This window comes from Aquarana catesbeiana, unplaced genomic scaffold, assembly GCF_042186555.1.
Source record: "Aquarana catesbeiana isolate 2022-GZ unplaced genomic scaffold, ASM4218655v1 unanchor237, whole genome shotgun sequence".
NCBI lineage: Eukaryota > Metazoa > Chordata > Amphibia > Anura > Ranidae > Aquarana > Aquarana catesbeiana.
In genome coordinates this window covers 2,732,501-2,751,935 of record NW_027362665.1, presented here as the reverse complement: position 1 = coordinate 2,751,935, position 19,435 = coordinate 2,732,501, and the positions used below count along the sequence as shown (strand labels likewise).

General features: G+C 42.7%; 1 protein-coding gene across 1 annotated transcript in view; it reads right to left on the bottom strand.

Moving 5' to 3' along the window:
• Positions 1-4,940: 4,940 nt before the first annotated feature.
• LOC141122067 (uncharacterized) overlaps positions 4,941-19,435 on the bottom strand; it is a 16,772-nt gene continuing 2,277 nt past the window's right edge. Inside the window, exons 2-3 of the mRNA XM_073611863.1 lie at positions 11,125-11,266; positions 4,941-9,292 (exon numbers count right to left, since the gene is read on the bottom strand). Of these exons, the coding sequence (XP_073467964.1) occupies positions 8,214-9,292; positions 11,125-11,266 (1,221 nt within the window). The 3' untranslated portion in view covers positions 4,941-8,213. The remainder of the gene's footprint in view (positions 9,293-11,124; positions 11,267-19,435) is intronic.

Genomic DNA, 19,435 nt, shown 5'->3' with positions numbered 1-19,435 from the left:
CAATTAGTAGTTGTTCTCACTTAATTACCCCTTTTGATGCTAATCTCATTCCTATTACTTCATATATCGTTGAAATGTTTGTTTGTTTTTCTATTTTTACACAAATATTTCAATACATTACAAAGAACAGAAAAGTGTTTCTAAACCCAAGAAATTAATATTTTCAGATCTTGATCTTTAAAAGTGACCATACACTGCAATCTTAAAAAAAATAGAAAAATAAAAAAAAATAAAAGAATTAGATTTAGTGCAAGAGCCTGTTTGACTTCCAAAAATTTGAATTAATTGTTCAAGTGCGTCTTCTTATTACCTATTTTTCTGAAATATCGAGTTGTGCAGAGATTGGCCAATCAGATTGCATAGTGCATGACCATCTTAAGTGCCAAATTTGGACTTTAGATGTGCCATGTGGAAGATAAAAATACACCATCTTTGCTTCTACATGATTGGATGATAAAATCACCAGTGCTTCCCCTCAGATTTACAGCGACTACACTTATATTGCAGAGTGGATTTGCCTTTACTAAACCCTAAAACTACCTAATAATTTGGGGTGTACACCACAAAGTGCTAGAGTGCAATTTGCTTAATGTGGACACTAGTTAGATTGACCTGTGTGTCCCCAAGAAAAGACATTGGTAGGGTTTTACCCTCACTTCCTGTTTGGGTATGTGACAGGAAGTGAAGACAATTTTAAGAAAAGGGACACAAAGCCCAACCTAAAAAAGACAAGCAGGGGTTCTAACATTCACTTGGTTTCCCTCAAATGCACACAATTAGAATAGGATTGTCTTGAGCTCGATTTTAGATCAGTGCTTCTTAACCCTGTCCTCAAATACCCCCAACAGGCCATGTTTGCAGGTTTTCCTTCATCTTGCACAGATGCTTTAAATCACAGTAAATGGCTTGGTATCTTGGACAGCTATTTTAGATGAGATAAATTCACAAAACATGTCCTGTCGGGGGGGGGGGGGGGGGGGTACTTGAGGACTGAGGCTGAGAACCACTGTGCTAAAAAGGAAAATTGAATACTTACCGCTCTGTAATTTTTTTCCTTTCTTAGTGACTATCCATGGCAGCATACACACAATCCATGCATATGCTACCATGAAGGCACCAGGAAAGTAACTGACAAATCACACCTGTTTTGTCTTCCAATGCCAATCAGCCTAGTTAAGCTGCAGCTGGGAAATCTGTTGCACGAACAGTAAACAAACAACACAAACATCAAAATTTGCAAGAAATTTTATTGGTCACCAAAACAGGACTTGGAAAAGAGCAATGAAAGCAAAAAACACATGTAGGTTAAATTTGGGACACTAACAGAATATGTTTTTTTAGGTCTGACCATTTTGCATTGGAAATTAACAGGAGATAAAAGGACTGCACCCATAAATGGATATCTATTAAGGATTTAAAAATTTTCACAACATCTTGAGAAAGATTTTGCAAAATAATGCAGCACAGACAATTAAATCAAAGTGAACAACCTACAAACGACACACATTGACAACATCAAAATAATTTCAGGGGAAAATATCCCCCACCCAAAAAATACAATAAACCAAAGTAAAAAAAACATCTGTTTTGCAAAGACATAACAAATAAAATACAAAGAGAAAATACATGTGTTACAAACTCGATAAGGACACCCAAATGTACTCTCTTGCCGCCCCCACACACACACAATCTTGCCTCTTTTCATGGCAAGGTAAAAAATGCTATCTGCAAGCTTTATATGAAATAGGTTTGTGTGCTAATGAGGCAATTGAAAACACATGCACAGTCCATGAAACACACAAAACACAAGTTCACCCAATGTAGAGACTGAACTTCAAAGTGGGTACACCTGTTAAGGATGTCCTTATATTACTAACCCAAAAAACACACTCTATGAGCATGCCCAGAAACATCCAAGTGCTGTTCACACACAAAAAGCACCAAAAAAGTAAAGTCCCTGAGCATGTCCAGACCAAGCCAAATGCATTTCACACACCAAAAGGCACAGAAAAAAAAAATCTAAGTCCCTGAGCATGCCCAGAACAACCCAAATGCAGCTAGCACAAAATAAGCCAACCCCCTGTCGAAAATTAAGCACATCTTCCAGCATGCTACTAAATTAGAGATGGGACAAACACCCCCCGGTCCAGGGGGGCAAACAAAGAGCCTAACATGGGCAAAAGTTAGACAACAAATACCATTGCAGTCTATGGAAACTGACTTGTTAATTTTGCTAGTCCCCACTTGGCTGGCTTATATTCTAGTTATTGGCCTTAAAATGGGTAGGGGGGCCCAGGTCTCATCCTGAGGGACATAGATCAATGTCACCAATTTGGACAACACCAAAACATGAAACAAGGAGAAGTGCCTTTAAAAATGCAAAATTGATTAAAATCTAGTAACTTGGGGGGGGGGGTTACTCTGCCTATAAAGTGGTACAACTGTAGCATGAATCCAAAATACTACTTCAAAGATGTACGGCTTTAGAGCAAACTTACAAATCGACATTGCAGCTGCAAGATTTTAACACAAAACAAAAAATAGTCTGCCCCCCCCCCGCAATACATACAAGGCCATTTGGGTCTGTTAAGGCTTAAAATGAGAACCCGCACATGAAAAAATCCCACCCCAAACTAAAAAAATATTGTGCCCCTCCCACACACTAACAAACCCCTATCCAAACACAGCAAGCCAGCCCATGAAAGGGGGTGTACTCTTGGGGGCAGGAGGGGCTCAGGCACCCCAAAAGTCAACCACCTTGTTCCCATATTCAGGGGGAGAAGGGCCTCTTCCACACAACCCTAGGCTGGGGTTGTGGGGGGCTACAGACAGGGGGGCTTTACAGAATGTGGAAAGCCCCTTGAAACTAGTGGGTACAAGGTGCTTTGTGGTTGGTATTGGGCTGAGCCCAACATGCCCCAAAGGCACCCACCTATGTTGAGTGCATGTGGCCTTGTATGGTTCAGGAGGGGGTTGGGTGATCACTCTTCTCACCCCTTTCCTAGCTGGCCCTGTTGTTTGCTCTGAAAAAGGATGTGGTTTGGATTGGTGAAGGCAGCTCACAGTCTTTTGAGAATGAAGTGGAGTGTGGAGTTCCCCTTTAAAAGCAAAAACTAGCCCAAATAAAACATATGCATTAGAAGGGGAGACAAGAGCATTGGAGAATGGAGTGTGGAGTTCCCCTTTAAAAGCAAAAGTTAGCCCAAGGAAATCATATGCATTAGAGGGGGAAGGGTAAATGCCCTTTTAGGAGGAGCTAGAGGAGCGAGAGTCTTTTTACATAATTATAACAAGGTACATGTCACATGTTGGCAACGTAACACGCTAACATGACCTGTGTGCAAATATCCTTAACAAAATACATAAGGGTGAACCAGCGTAAACAAAAAATTGTCAAGATTAGAGTTGCGCCCGTTCAACCCACACAATTGCATTTGCATTGCTTGACATTTACTAAGATTTTGGCTGCACAGTGAACAAACGTATTTGAACGAGCGCAAGAGACGCTTGCGCATGCGCAGTGCTTACATTAATCTCACGCAGTTCTAAATGTACTTGCAGGCACAGCAAGCTTGTTCAGAAAAATTTTGGGGATATTTGTTACTTGTGCAGTTATTACTAAACTTCCTCACATCACCCCATAATATTGGCACTTCCAGCTTCTTTTCATTTTGAATTGAAGATGCCGTGCGCCATGTCCATAGTGGCGCACTGATCGCACTCTCCTGTGCGCCGAGATTACTTTCGTAAATGGGGATTAGCGATGTGTTACCGGCGCAAATGTTTCGAAACTATCAAAATGTACATTGCGCCTTGCCGTGCGCCTCAACTTACGGCGCAAACGTTTCATAAATCAGCCCCAATGTCTGTTCACTGTTATTTGAAACCTAGGAGTCCCTTATCCATGGCCGCCATCAGGGGGGTACAGCCATCACAACTGTAAGGGGCCCCAGAAGAAGGCAGGACGGGTGAAGGGGAGCCGTGTTGTGCATTACAGAAACGTTTTCACAGCTTCTGCTCTTCTCGTCTCATTGAGATTAGACATCGAGCTCTTTACTGCCACCTCTGGCTACTATGTGATCTGCACAATGCTTCTCAGCAACATGTCAGCTTTGTAAAAACAGGCTGGGACCAGGTAGGAAGATCTTCTTTACAAGTAGGGGCTGTGAGGGAAAGGGAGGGGGGGCTGTTTGTGTACAGGAAGGGGCCAGAGCCTTGTGTGTTAACAGATTTGTGTATGTGAGGGGCTGGCATATATACAGGGTTGTGTGGGGGGCTGGCATACATACAGGTGGGGGTGACATATATACAGGTGTGTGTAGGGGTGCTGACATATATACAAGCATGTGGAGGGGGGCGCTGACATATATACAGGTGTGGGGGGGCTGACATATATACAGGTGTGGGGGCTGGCATATATACAGGGTTGTGTGGGGGGGCTGGCATATATACAGGGTTGTGTGGGGGGGCTGGCATATATACAGGTGGGGGTGACATATATATATATATATATATATAGGTGTGTTGGGGCGCTGACATATATACAAGTGTAAGGGGGGCTGACATAAACAGGTGTGTGGGGGGGGCTGACATAAAAACAGGTGTGTATGGGGGCGCTGACATATATACAGGTGTGAGGGGGCTGACATATATACCGGTGTGAGGGGGCTGACATATATACAGGATTGAGGGGGGTTGACATATATACAGGTGTGTGGGTGGCTGACATCAATACAGGTGTGTGGGGGGCTGACATATATACAGGTGTGTGGGGGCTGACATATATACAGGTGTGGGGGCTGGCATATATACAGGGTTGTGTGGGGGGCTGGCATATATACAGGGTTGTGTGGGGGGGCTGGCATATATACAGGTGGGGGTGACATATATATATATATATATATATATATATATATATATATAGGTGTGTTGGGGCGCTGACATATATACAAGTGTAAGGGGGGCTGACATAAACAGGTGTGTGGGGGGGCTGACATAAAAACAGGTGTGTATGGGGGCGCTGACATATATACAGGTGTGAGGGGGCTGACATATATACCGGTGTGAGGGGGCTGACATATATACAGGATTGAGGGGGGTTGACATATATACAGGTGTGTGGGTGGCTGACATCAATACAGGTGTGTGGGGGGCTGACATATATACAGGTGTGTGGGTGGCTGACATCAATACAGGTGTGTGGGGGGCTGACATATATACAGGTGTGTGGGGGCTGACATATATACAAGTGTGAGGGGGGCTGACATATATACAGGTGTGTGGGGGGGCTGACATATATACAGGATTGAGGGGGGCTGAGTGCGTACAGGTGAGGTGGACGGTGTTTGGATTCAGTGGGATGGCCCGTGGGCAAGCCTTGGGGAATGTTGGTGGTCAGGCTGGGGGGGGGGCAGGCCTAAAGCTGTGTAAGGGGCCCAAAAATTTCTGATTTCTTAACATAACATTGGGCCTCCTTGGCTAATGCCTTAACTGATTAACTGACAAGAATTCATAATTTATAACTTAGTAGAATATATGGTGAGGCCTTAAAACCTTCCTATGAAAATCTCTTCTCTAAGGACAGTAAACTTTGTTTAATCTCTTAAAAAATCTCTTTTGAACAAGATGGCTACTACTCATGTCCAGAGAATCACATTTAAAAATAATATATTTAGACCATTATAAATTAATTCTTTTTAACCTCAATAGGTCTGGAATTAACCACTTGCCACCCACCCCGCTGTCAAATGACGACGGGGTGGCTCTTGTTCTGGGTGGACGTCATATGATGGCGCCAAGAATGGCCGCTCTCGTGCGCCCACGGGGCGATCGCAGCTGCGCCGTGTTACTTTTTTTTTAGGAAAAGATAAAAGATCCAGAAGTGATTAAATACCACCAAAATAAAGCTCTATTTGTGTGAAGAAAATGATAAAAAAATTCACATGGTTACAGTGTAGCATGACCGCGCAATTGTCATTCAAAGTGTGACAGCGATGAAAACTGAGAAATGGCCTGGGCAGGACGGGGGTGAAAGTGCCCGGTATTGAGGTGGTTAATTGTCCTTCCACTTCACTGCGAACAATTCATTAGTTCTCAAGCAGGCTTTCTCCTCCTTTCTAAGTTGGATGTTTTACAAGCCGTTGGGGGAAGCCCCGGTATTTAGGTCACACGGTGCCACGAGCCAATTCCAAGATTGTGTCTAAAAAGTGTCACGTGGGCTGCACAGACTCCCTAGACCCGGAAGTCCAGGGAAGGTTTCCCAGAGATTGTGGTTAATTTACTAATGTAAAGTGGTGTTTGTGTTGGATTTTATATATTATATAAAAAATGACATGTATAGCCTGTGGCCCTATCTTCTAGCTTCTACATTTGGACCCCAGATCTGGCACGCTTGCTGGGGAGATGCTGTTTGATTGGAAGGTGGCCAGTGAAATGTATGATGGACTCATCTATTTAGATGGTTTGTTGGGGCGTATACACATCTGAAAATTTCTGGGAGAGGTAGTTTATGAGGGGCAGAATTTTGTAAAGCTGATCATATTCAGGGTCACCCCGAGGATGACAAAGTGTGTGATCACTAAAATACATAAAATGCATTATCATCTCATATCTATGCCTGGCCATTGCAGCAGAGAACACGGGCATATGATGAATCGGGTCTCTGGACCAATATGATCGCAGCTCATTCTTTTGAGTAACGCCCATGTTGGGTTTTAGGCCCAAAAAAGTTTTACATTTATAAACCTTGATAGGTCTCCAATGTGAACTGTCTGTACTGTTGTGTGTATAAATTCCTTCAGCTCACAATCGATCGATACAGATCTTCCGTAAAAAAACACCAAAAAAAAATCTAGGGGAGTTGTTAAATTTGCTGTTTCCACCTGAATTCCAGGTTGGGCAGTGAATGGGGGAAGTACGAGCGCTGCACAATCTGTGGGCTGCTAATCAGGACTTGCACAAGCACATCTGGAAGAACACTATGGGCTCCATGGGTCTGTGGTTGAGTTCTTGGTGTCTGCAGGATAATACTAGTGCTAGCCACCTCACCAGCTTGGACTCTATTTGTGGGACCCGCCAGGTCAACACAAAATACTTCTGTCCTGGTATATAAAAGACTAGGATGTACTAGGCCGCTGGTGCCTGCCAGTTCACCAAAAGGAAGTGGGGCACTAGTACTGGCATCCTGCTACATATAAGACAAATCAAGTGTTCCTAGCACTTCATCTACCCGGGGTCGGGTACACCTGACCTTAGCAGGGACCTCTCCCCCATCCTCTGAGCTCCCTGTCGGGGTGCCGCTGCTCTCTACAGGTTCGTATTCAGAGCCTGATTCTGTCAGTGAGGACTCCTCCTTCGCTCTCAGATGTCATACTCAGAATCCTGTAGGCCTCTTCACTAGTGTACCTTTTTTGGGAAATTTTGGCCACTAAATTCACAGGTACCTAGTGCGACTTATGGGAAAAAAAGCTCCTGGCTGTCAACGACTGCTTGAACAACGGTGATGTAACAAGTGACCCTAATACAGCGATTGGTGAAAAATACTGTACACTGACACTGTACTAATGGCACTGTTTGGGTGACAGGGGTGATCAAAGGGTGAATGAGGGCAATCAATGGGGTTAAATATGCCAATCTAAGGTGTGTGGGTGTAAAGTGTGGTGATTATACTCACAGTGTGGTGTTCTCTTCTCTTCCTGAACTGAAAAGGACTCGGGAAGAGAAGAAATCACAAGATAGCTCCCCGTGTTTATAGAATAAAACACAGGAGTGATTTGTCATTGGCTGCAGGTAATCAGCAGGGTATGGGGCAAAATCATTGGCTGGGACCTGCTGACAAACTTGCCCTACAGCCAATGACAGTGGAGGTTTCTGGGTGTGCGCATGCATGGGTGCAGACCTGGAAGAAAGCCATGACATAAAAGTACATTACCAGACCTGTATGAGCCGCCCATCCTTTGTATTTTTACAACACTTCATCCATGTCTTTGGTGATCTCTGATCTCCTTATGAACTGTTTCTTACATGATGAAGATCAGCCATGGAGTATATCTGAGGTGTATATCAGGGTGTGCTTCTTCCCCACATGAGAGCTGTGATGTCCAGCAATATTCATATAGAAGACATTTTCCACACTCAAGGCACTAATACACCTCGAGGGTTGTGTGGGATCCCTGATGTACAGGAAGACAGGACTTCAGTGAGGAACAATTCCCTCACTCAGGACAGGAATACAGCTTCTCCCCCATGTGAGTTCTCTGATGTGTGGAAAGATTGGACTTCTGTGAAAAACATTTCCCGCACTCAGGACAGGAATACGGCTTCTCCCCCATGTGAGTTCTCTGATGTGTGGAAAGATTGGACATCTGTGAAAAACATTTCCCGCACTCAGGACAGGAATACGGCTTCTCCCCTGTGTGAGATCTCTGATGTGTGTCAAGACTGGACTTCACTGAAAAACATTTCCCACACTCAGGACAGGAATACGGCTTCTCCCCCGTGTGAGATCTCTGATGTTTGTAAAGATTGGAATTCTGTGAAAAACATTTCCCACACTCAGGACAGGAATACGGCTTCTCCCCTGTGTGAGATCTCTGATGTGTGTCAAGACTGGACTTCACTGAAAAACATTTCCCACATTCAGGACAGGAATACGGCTTCTCCCCCGTGTGAGATCTCTGATGTTTGTAAAGATTGGAATTCTGTGAAAAACATTTCCCACACTCAGGACAGGAATACAGCTTCTGTCCCGTGTGAGATCTCTGATGTGTGTCAAAACTGGACTTCACTGAAAAACATTTCCCACACTCAGGACAGGAATACGGCTTCTGTCCCGTGTGAGATCTCTGATGTTTGTAAAGATGGGACTTCTGGGAAAAACATTTCCCGCACTCAGGACAGGAATACGGCTTCTGTCCCGTGTGAGATATCTGATGTCTGTAAAGATGGGACTTCTGGGAAAAACATTTCCCGCACTCAGGACAGGAATACGGCTTCTCTCCTGTATGAGCTCTATGATGCACATTGAGATGGTATTTAGAAGGGAAACACTTCCCGCACTCAGTACAGGAAAGCCTCTTATCTGCTGGAAGGACGGCACCGTCCCTCACAGTCTGAGGTTCCTCAGGATAAGAGGAATACGATGGTCCATCTACACTGTGTGGTGCCGGATGGACATTTGAGGTAGTCGGGTTTTCTCCTGGACTATACTGTGTGATGTCCTCATCTTCTACTTTACAGTCTGGAGACAAAGTGAGACAATCCTCTGAGGTTTTCCTCATCTCCCGTCCATCTACTAAAATAAAAATAAAAAGATTATTACTAGACATGAGCTGATTGGAGCACAGCAGGAACCAATCAAATCATCAGATATAAAACGTCCAGCTGATAGGAAATGGGTGTAACAAAAGAGAATATATATTATGTGTATATATAGCAGTGGGTAGAGGGGAGAGAGCAGAAGTCAGGACTATGTAATGTACAACATATTGTATAAGATACAACAGATAGGACTATATAGTATCAGAATAATGTAATGTACAATATAGAGTATATAGTGCAGGGGTCAGGAGTATGTAATGTACAACATAGCGTATATAGTGCAGGGGTCAGGAGTATGTAATGTACCACATAGAGCAGGGGTGCCCATCCTCTTGAGGAGCGAGGGCCACTTTAGCGACTTGGTAACAGGTCACGGGCCACGATAAGTGTAGCGGGCGGATGGCAGGTCTGTGTCCACTCTGCATATGTAGAGCAGACACAGATGCAGCCCGCTCTACCCTAAGGGCCCTCCAATCCACCCAGACAGAAGGGGACAGATTCCCTTCAGTTTTTTTATGCAGATCAGATTGCAGTTAGGCGGGTGTAAGAAGACACAAGTCCGTTTACATCTGCCGCTCTATAGAGGTGAATGGAGGGTCCGATTGGGTCCACCTGAAAAACAGACAGGCAGACCCAATCGGACCGATCGTGTGAAAGGGGCCTAAGGCTGCTTTCACACTGATGCACAGCAATTTACCTGCATCTCAACTGACCTCGATCTTCAGTTCTTCCTCAGGATTCCTGCAGCTGGTTGCTGCTGTCCACCAGGTGGTTATAACTGGTGGCTGCTGCTGGCTGTCCTCCAGGGCTGATACTGCTGGCAGATACTGCTACTGCTGGCGGGTACTGGTACTGCTGGTGGGTACTGGTACTGCTGTCGGGTACTGGTGACTGGCACTGCTGGCTCTGGCACTGCTGGCTCTGGCACTGCTGGCTGCTGTCTGAGATTGCGGGTTCCCGTGCATTAGTGTGACAGAATCATGCGGCTGCAGTAGAGAGCAGAGCCGATGCTTCCTGTCACAGGCGGAGTACATTTGGTATCACTCCGCCTGTGAAGGAGCCGGCACTATACAGGAAGCATCGGCTCTGCTTCCTCTAGCAGAGGCTCCGTTCTTCACGCTGATGGTCAGAGATGGCGGGTCTGGAACCTGCGATCTGGGCTTGCCAACCCGCCATCTCAGAGCAAGACGCGGTGGGCCACATGTGAGTATATAGTGCAGGGGTCAGGAGTATGTAATGTACAACAGAGTATATAGTGCAGGGGCCAGGGGTATGTAATGTACAACATAGAGTATATAGTGCAGGGGTCAGGAGTATGTAATGTACAATATAAATTATACAGTATAAGGGTCAGGACTCATAATATTGGTATTCAGTAATCAGTGGAAGATTAAATGTTTACATGAGACAAGTTGGAGAGGTTCCACACCGCTGCCTCCCATCTCCTGAGACTGCACTCAGTGACTTGGATCTGAGAATATACAGACATATCCCTTCACCCGGCACAGCCAGCAAATAACAGAACAAGTAATCCTGGGAGAATTGTTCTGTCAGAGATCATGCTAAACCTGGGCATGGGGCAAAAGACCCAAAGCACATGCCCAAGGTGCCTAGGTAGAGCAACATTTATGGTGAAAATCAACCTTTTGATGTCAGCTGAACCCCAGAATTTCCATAAATCCAGTCTAGATACATAAATTGTGTTTGCAGCACAGAGAAGGAAGATTATCACCCAGTCCTTGCCCTACTCTGGACCAATCAGTGAGCAGTATGGGTGGAGGAATGTATTTAGTGTTAATGACCCACCTGTGCTGATCTCTGTAGGAGTGTCCTCCTCTATAAATGTCCCCGTTATTCCATCCTCCTCCATAGACTGCTGATCATACCTCATATACCTCTCTTCTTCTTCTGATTTAACCTCAAATTCTATTTCAATTGGATCTTCACTCTAAATCAAGAAAACGAAAGTGAATATCATCCGTAAACAATAGGATTTATTATTGTAACATCACATATAAAATCCACACATCATCTCTAGGAGTCCATGTTCTAGATGCTCCAATCCCACCAACCTTGTAACAGTGAGGGATGGTGTGATCTTCCTGTGTGGAATCCCGGGAATACAGAGGATGGGGACATCTCTCTGGTAGGTTCCTGGTATTAGGTGGCTCCATCACATCCTTGTGTCCTTCTGAAAACTCCTCCATCACTCCATACTCCTCATCCTCCTCTTTATACTCTTCTTTAACATCAGTATTATCATCCCCGAGATTTCCACTCTGAATATATAATAAAACATTCATTGTAACAAACATGCTGTGTATAAATCAGAACTACCAATAATTGTCAATCATCTACCTGATGATGGTGAGGGATGGTGTGATCTTCCTGTGTGGAATCCCGGGAATACAGAGGACGGGGACATCTCTCTGGTGGGTTTCTGTAGCTGGATGACTCCACCATGGTGTCCTGGTACAGATCTTTGTGTTCTTTTAGAAACTCCTCCATCACCTCATCCTCATCATCCTCCTCTTTTATCTCTTCTTTTACTTCAATTTTAGAATCTCTCAGGTTTCCACTCTGAATATATAATAAAAATTACATCAATTGTAACAATATAAACAACAAATATTCTGCGCAGATAAAATTAAATGAAACAAAATAAAATTCAATCAAGGAATACTAGCTGACACTCAAGGGTAATTCAAAATGCCTCAAATGCCTAAAATCATCTGCTTGATGAAAGCCAGTCTTGTAAGTGAAAGAAGCCTCCTAAAGTGCAATCTTGGATACAAACAGTAAAGAGGTGATTTCAGCCCATCCACTACAGATAGTGCAGCCTCTCACCTCATAGACTTGACCTGTAAAGGTCACACAGCATTTGATCCACACCTGGAGTACCGATCGTAAGCGATCCAGCCGATGCTCACAGTGCACATATGGACAAGAAAAAAATGGGACCAGAAGAACCAGAAGAACCAGAAGATGAAGGAAGATAGAAGAAAGAAGAAGTATTTAAATAAAGGAATTGTCAAAAACTGTCTCTTGTCATTTTTAACATTTTTGACAGTTTTTTAGTGAAATGGTAGGGGTACTTTTGTACCCCCTTACCATTTCACACAGGGGGGGGCCGGGATCTGGGGGTCCCCTTGTTAAAGGGGGCTTCCAGATTCCGATAAGCCCCCCGCCCGCAGACCCCCACAACCACCGGCCAGGGTTGTGGGGATGAGGCCCTTGTCCTCATCAACATGGGGACAAGGTGTTTTGGGGGGCTACCCCAAAGCACCCTCCCAATGTTGAGGGCATGTGGCCTGGTACGGTTCAGGAGGGGGGGGGGCCGCACTCTCGTCCCCCCCTCTTTTCCTGCGGCCTGCCAGGTTGCGTGCTCGGATAAGGGTCTGGTATGGATTTTTGGGGGGACCCCACGCCGTTTTTTTTTTTTTTTTGGCGCGGGGTTCCCCTTAAAATCCATACCAGACCTGAAGGGTCTGGTATGGAATTTAGGGGGAACCCCACATCATTTTTTTTTTTAAATTTTGGCCGGGGTTCCCCTTAATATCCATACCAGACCTGAAGGGCCTGGTATGGAATTTAGGGGGACTCCCACGTCATTTTTTTTTTTTTAATTTTGGTTCGGGGTTCCCCTTTGGGGAATTCCCATGCCGATTTTATCAATGAACTTCTATGTGTATTGTCGGCAATGCAATAGCCGCGGGTAGTTTTAAATGAGTTTTTTCCTTCAAAATGTCATTTTGCTGTCAGACTGTTCTAAACACGGGAAACATGCGCCCCTTTACAGGCATACTATAGACACCCCCCAGGTACGAAATTTAAAGGGATATTACACTTTTATTGTTTGACTTTAAGCATTATTAAAATCACTGCTCCTGAAAAAACGGCCGTTTTTAAAACTTTTTTTTGCATTGATCCATGTCCCCTGGGGCAGGACCCAGGTCCCCAAACACTTTTTATGACAATAACTTGCATATTAGCCTTTAAAATTAGCACTTTTGATTATTCATGTTCGTGTCCCATAGACTTTAACGGTGTTCGCATGTTCGAACGAACTTTTTTCCTGTTCGCATGTTCTGGTGCGAACCGAACAGGGGGGTGTTCGGCTCATCCCTAGTTGGAAATATAATATTGAGATAAGTCCTCTAATGTGTGGATCGCTTATACAAATCCGCTCAAATTGAGTCATTTGATTAAGAGTTGAGCCTGTACGAAGAAGTGGTTCATAAAAATTTTTTAATTTGTAAATATCGAAATATTTTAGTTTTAGGTAACCCAAAGGTTTCACATAGTACAGGAAATGTATAGCTTTATTTGAGGAAAGATTGTATAAACGAGTCAGGTTCGTAGAGGTCCATGCAGAGAATGATTTTGGGAATTTCCAGGCAGGATAAAAGGCTGGATTATTAAGAAATGAAAGCAAGGGATTATGTGTTGATTGAAGATTATGTGCAAATTTACATTTATCCCATACTGCTAGGGTCTGTTTCGTGATAGGATTAGAAAGATGTATTCTATCAGCAGGACAGAGCCAAAACATATTTGCCACTGAGATAGGGTCACTTTCCACTGATTCAATAGCTGCCCATAGGGGAGCTTCTACAGAAGTATGATACTTGGGTACAAGTGCTAGCTGTGCAGAGTAGAAATAGGAGGAAAAGTTGGGCAATCCCAAACCACCACTCAATTTATTAAGGTAAAGCGTATATTTAGGTATACGAGGTTTGGTGGTACCCCAAATGAAGGACATAACTCTACGTTGAGTAAGTCTAAGAAAGTAAGATGGTAAAGAAATAGGGAGTACCCTAAATAAATATAAGAATTTCGGCAGGATTGACATCTTTACCGCATTAATCCTTCCCAACCATGACAATGATAGAAGAGCCCATTGTTTCAGGAAGCCGGAAGTTTGTTTAAGGAGGGGTAAGTAATTTGCCGCAAAAAGGTCTTTAAGAGAGATTGTGAGTTTTATTCCTAGGTATGGAAGCTGCTTTGGAACCCAAGTAAAGGGTAAGGAAGTTTGTGCCTGCTGAAGTTCTAATTGAGATAAGGAAATATTTAATGCATTTGATTTTGTTGGATTAACATGTAGTCCTGATATTTGGGCAAAATTATCTAGTGTTTTTAGTAGATTAGGGGTGGATATATGGGGATGAGACAAAAATATGAGAATGTCATCTGCAAAGAGACATAGTTTATGGTGATAACCACCTTGTTCGATACCTTTAATGTCAGGATTGGTTCTAATAAGGTGTGCTAGGGGTTCTATTATTAGGGCAAAAAGTAGAGGGGAAAGAGGGCATCCTTGTCTAGTGCCTCTTTGATATCAATCATTGTTGACTTATAGCCTGCATATTTGATATATGCTCTAGGATTATTGTATAAGGATGAGACCCAGGTTAAAAAATTGTTTCCAAATCCCCATTTACCAAGGACATATTCCATATAAGGCCACGTAACTGAATCGAATGCTTTCTTTATGTCTAAGGATACAAGGCAAGCTGGGATTCGTCTAGTTTTAGCCGCATTAATAAGTAAGAGTGCTCTCCTGATATTATCTCCAGCTTGGCGTTTAGGCATAAAGCCTGTTTGGTCGTTATGGATTAGTAGGCCAATAATATTATTCAGTCTAGTGGCCAAAATTTTAGCAATTAATTTTATATCGAGATTTAGGAGGGATATAGGACGATAATTAGTCCAGGAGGTGGAGTCAGAATGTGGTTTGGGGATCATTGCTATTATAGAGGTGAGAGTCTCTGTTCTAAATGAGTTACCTTTAAGGATCGAATTGAAGGCTTTAGATAAGACAGGTGTTAAGATTGATGCAAATTGTCTATAATATGTTGCAGAAAATCCATCTGGGCCTGGTCTTTTACGTAATTTTAAAGATTTTATTGCGTTAAGGACTTCAGTATCTGTAATTGGACATTCAAGAAGATCTTTCTGTTGTTGATCAAGGTTAGGAAGTGTGATATTGGAGAACAGTGTGTCTGCTTTAGTTTTATCAAAATTTGAGGCAGAAGAATATAGTTTAGATAACTTAGAGTGAAAAATTTCAAGTATTTTCACTGGGTTACTAGTGTAAGATTCCCGGGATACTTTCAATCTGATAGGCGTATGTATATGTTTTGAATTTTTTAAAATTCTGGCCATAGGTGTATCAGGTTTATTTGCCCTGCAATATTGAACATGCTGACGTTTACTTATAAGTTTATCTGCGGTATCAGTAAGAAAAAGATCTAGATCCAGGCGGGCTTTTTCTAGTTTGGTACTGTTGGTAGCATTCGGGGAGGTTTGAAAAGTTTGATGACAGTCATTAAAGGTAGATTCAAGTTTTGCCAACAACAGTTTGCGTTCTCTTTTAAGGTTAGTTGCTTGTTGTATCAGTCTACCCCTAATGACTACCTTGTGCGCCTCCCATAATGTAATAGCAGAGACATCGTCTGTATCATTGGATTTTAGGTAATCAGAAAGTGCTTTTTCAATCTCAACACGATGAGAAGGGTGGGTCAGAATTGAATCGTTTATACACCAAGTGGTATCGTGTGATCTAGGAATTGTGGAAGCAATGGTAATGAATACTGCGCAGTGGTCTGTCCATGGAAAAGGAATGATTTTGGATGATATGATTTCTGGTAGCATACTTGACGGGATTAGAATATGATCTATTCGTGAAAAAGAGTTATGCGGATAAGAATAATGAGTGAAGCGCCCACTAATGGGGTTCATCTCTCGCCAAGTATCTACCAGGCTATGAGTGGTGAGTAGATGTTGAAAAGTTAGGTTTATTGAGTTTGTGGCAGGTCCAGGGGGAGATTTATCTAAGAATGGGAAAATAGTAGCATTAGAATCCCCACAAATAACAACAGTACCAAACTTATGTACTTCTATAAGTTGAAAAAGGTGGGATAAGAAAGCAGTTGGGCATTTGTTAGGGGCATAATAAGACACAATAGTAATAGGATCATCAGAAATAAATCCTGTTAGGAGAACATATCGTCCTTCAGGGTCTGTTATTTTGGATACAAGGTTAAACGGAGTGGAACGGTGAAAACCAATGAGAGTTCCACGCTGTTTAACCGTAGCTGAAGCAGTATAGAATTGTGGATATGATGATGAAAGAAATTTGGGATAAACTTTGTCAGTAAAATGCGTTTCCTGCAAACATATAATATTAGCTTTTTTCATAGCAAAAGAGCGTAAAGCCTTGGTTCGCTTATGTGGAGTATTAAACCCCTGTACATTTAATGACAAGATATTTATAGGAGCCATAAAACAATGAATGCGAATATTATAGCATAACAAGCAGAGTACTCACCGAGAGCCAGGATCACCAACCCGAGAGTCAGGAGGGAATAGCAAAGATTAAAGAAAGAAGCAATAGAATAGAAAAAGAAAAAAGGAGAGGAGAATCGAACAAACCCAATATGAAGACAATTTAGCAGTATATAAAGGCTAAATAATAGGGTGTAGGAGCATCTCAGGAGAGTTTTTAGAACTCTCTGAGAGGGTCCGGGACCACCAATAGAGACCCCCATAACAATGGTAGGAGTCCTTAGGTGGAATAAAGGGCAACAAGAAATTCCTAAGGGATGTATAACATCGGAGGACCACAGGAACTATTCCATTACTATCATGGAAAATTTTCGATTAAATTGTTACAAAAAAAGAAAAAATAAAGTTCAAAAACTTGAGAGGAAAAAAAACAGAAAAAAGTTAATATAAAAAAATATTTAAAAAAATATATATATATTTTTGTAACATAACAGTAGTATGTAGCCATAACTCATTTTAGTCATGAATATGGCCAGTTTATTAACTCTGTCAGCATACTGTGCTGGAAAAAAGTAGCAAGGACAAATAACTAGTCTGGCTTAGATTGTCAGTCCATTGAATCCTCATTGTTTGGTGGTGACTGTTCATATCGACCTCGCTTGTTAAGATTTTGATGGGAAGATGTGGAATAGCTGGGTTTTGGGTCTTTGTTTTGCTGTGTAGAACGAAAAGCTGAGCGCCTATGAGACTGGTCATTTGGTAAGATTGCTTCAGCTAGGCCCATATCAAATAGGGCTGACTTCAAGTCCTCTGAAGAGCGACAAACATATTTTGTTTCCAAATGAGTAAATCTGAGACAAAAAGGAAATCCCCATTGATAGGAAATTTGATTTCTCTGGAGTACCTGGAGTTGAGGTTTAAGTGCACGTCTTTTTGCAACCGTTAGTGGGGACAAATCTGTGAAGAGTTGATAGGTATTGCCCTGGAAGCTAAGAGATTCTCTCCCTCTGGCAGCTGTTAGTATCTGTTCTTTGGTTCTGTAAAAGTGCAATTCAGCTATAATATCCCTCGGGGGACCATTTATTTTGCGTGGGGCTAACGCTCTATGCACTCTATCCATTTCGAACCTGTCAATAGGGGTTCAAATAATTCTTGAAAGAGCGCCGTGATATTAGCCTGCAGGTCTAGAACAGATTCAGGGATTCCTAATGCCTTAATGCGCCTTAATGCCTAGCACTGGCCATAGTGCTATATTTGTGAGTACCTGTCTTTTAAATAAAAGGAATCGCTTTTTAAGTTATACAGAGAGCACTATGTATTTTCTTTGTATATTATTATTCACCACTAAGAAGTGGTGAAAGCTTATGAGACCTTCCTGTTAGTTCAGGGGTCCCTATAACAAGGTGAGCAGTTTGACTGGCAAGAGGGGGAGCACATTTTCTACGAGCACTTTGGATTTGCATGAAGCACCCTGCATCACCACTGATATTTGTTTTTTCCATTTATGGACATTTCTAATTATTGATTGGGATTTTAGCGCTGCACTATTTATTTTATTAGATTCAGGGATTCCCCTGATTCGCAGATTCGATCGACGATCTCTGTTCTCTTGGTCCTCTAAACGATTATGTAATGTAAGGTTTTCCTCTTTTAGTACCTTCATCTCAGACATGTAGTTCTGTGTAAAATTATCAATTTCATCAACTCTCAGTTCTAAGTCAGCTGTTCTCTGACCTAGTTCTCTAATTTCTTTAGTCAGTTTGTCAGTTATATGATCAGAAGTCTGTTTGAGGGCTTTCTGAAGCATACATTCAAATGTTTTGAAGATGTCAGACTGTGTAGCAGCTTGTAATTCACAGTATTCATATTCAGACTCAGACTCAACGTTAGCAGCCTATGTCTTCTGACTGTGAGGTAAAGATTTTTCAGTGTATTCACCGCTGTGCTGACTGTGAGGTAAAGATTTTCCAGTGTATTCACCGCTGTACTGACTGTGAGGTAAAGATTTTCCAGTGTATTCACCGCTGTGCTGACTGTGAGGTAAAGATTTTCCAGTGTATTCACCGCTGTGCTGACTGTGAGGTAAAGATTTTCCAGTGTATTTACCGCTGTGCTGTGGGGGAGAGGATGCCGCCGCCATTCCAGCCGCCAGCCTGTGTGCCGTTTCCTTCATTTTTCCTGCTTTAATTTTCATTTTAGGAGCTCTCAAGACCATTGTCAGTGAAGCTGACAGTATTAGGTAGGATTTTCTGCAGTTTTGGGATACTTGCTGGTTCACTGGGACCTGTAGTCCTCACCAGTGAACCAGCAAGTATCCCGAGGAGCGGAGCTCTAAGGTAACATTACCTTCACCTCAGGCTGCCGCACATGCGCCCCGACCTTCTACTCTTTGATCTCATTGCTTAATCATGTACACAGAAATGCAGCTTCCAGCAGAACATGGTCACCAATGTATGTGGGTGTGGATTGTGGGCTGGTGGTGGGTGTTATGTTTTGAATAAGTGTCTTTTTTAATATTATATTGGAATACTTTGTAAGAATAATGACTGTAAGTGTGTGTGTGTATATATATATTGTCTCTTCTACCTTGAAAATCTCAGGCTTTGAAGGACTCATGGGTTCAAATCCCACAGAGAGATACTAAAAGATTGAATTGGTGAAAAAAAGGCAAATGACTATTAGCCATATACATATATATATAATCTTACAGATAAAAATGTGATTTGTTGCCCGTTATACACTGAAGGTAAAGCTGTGTCCCCTCTAAGGTTTACACAAATTTTAGATTATAAGCTCCTATAAGCAGGGCCCTTAAAATCCAATTGCTAGC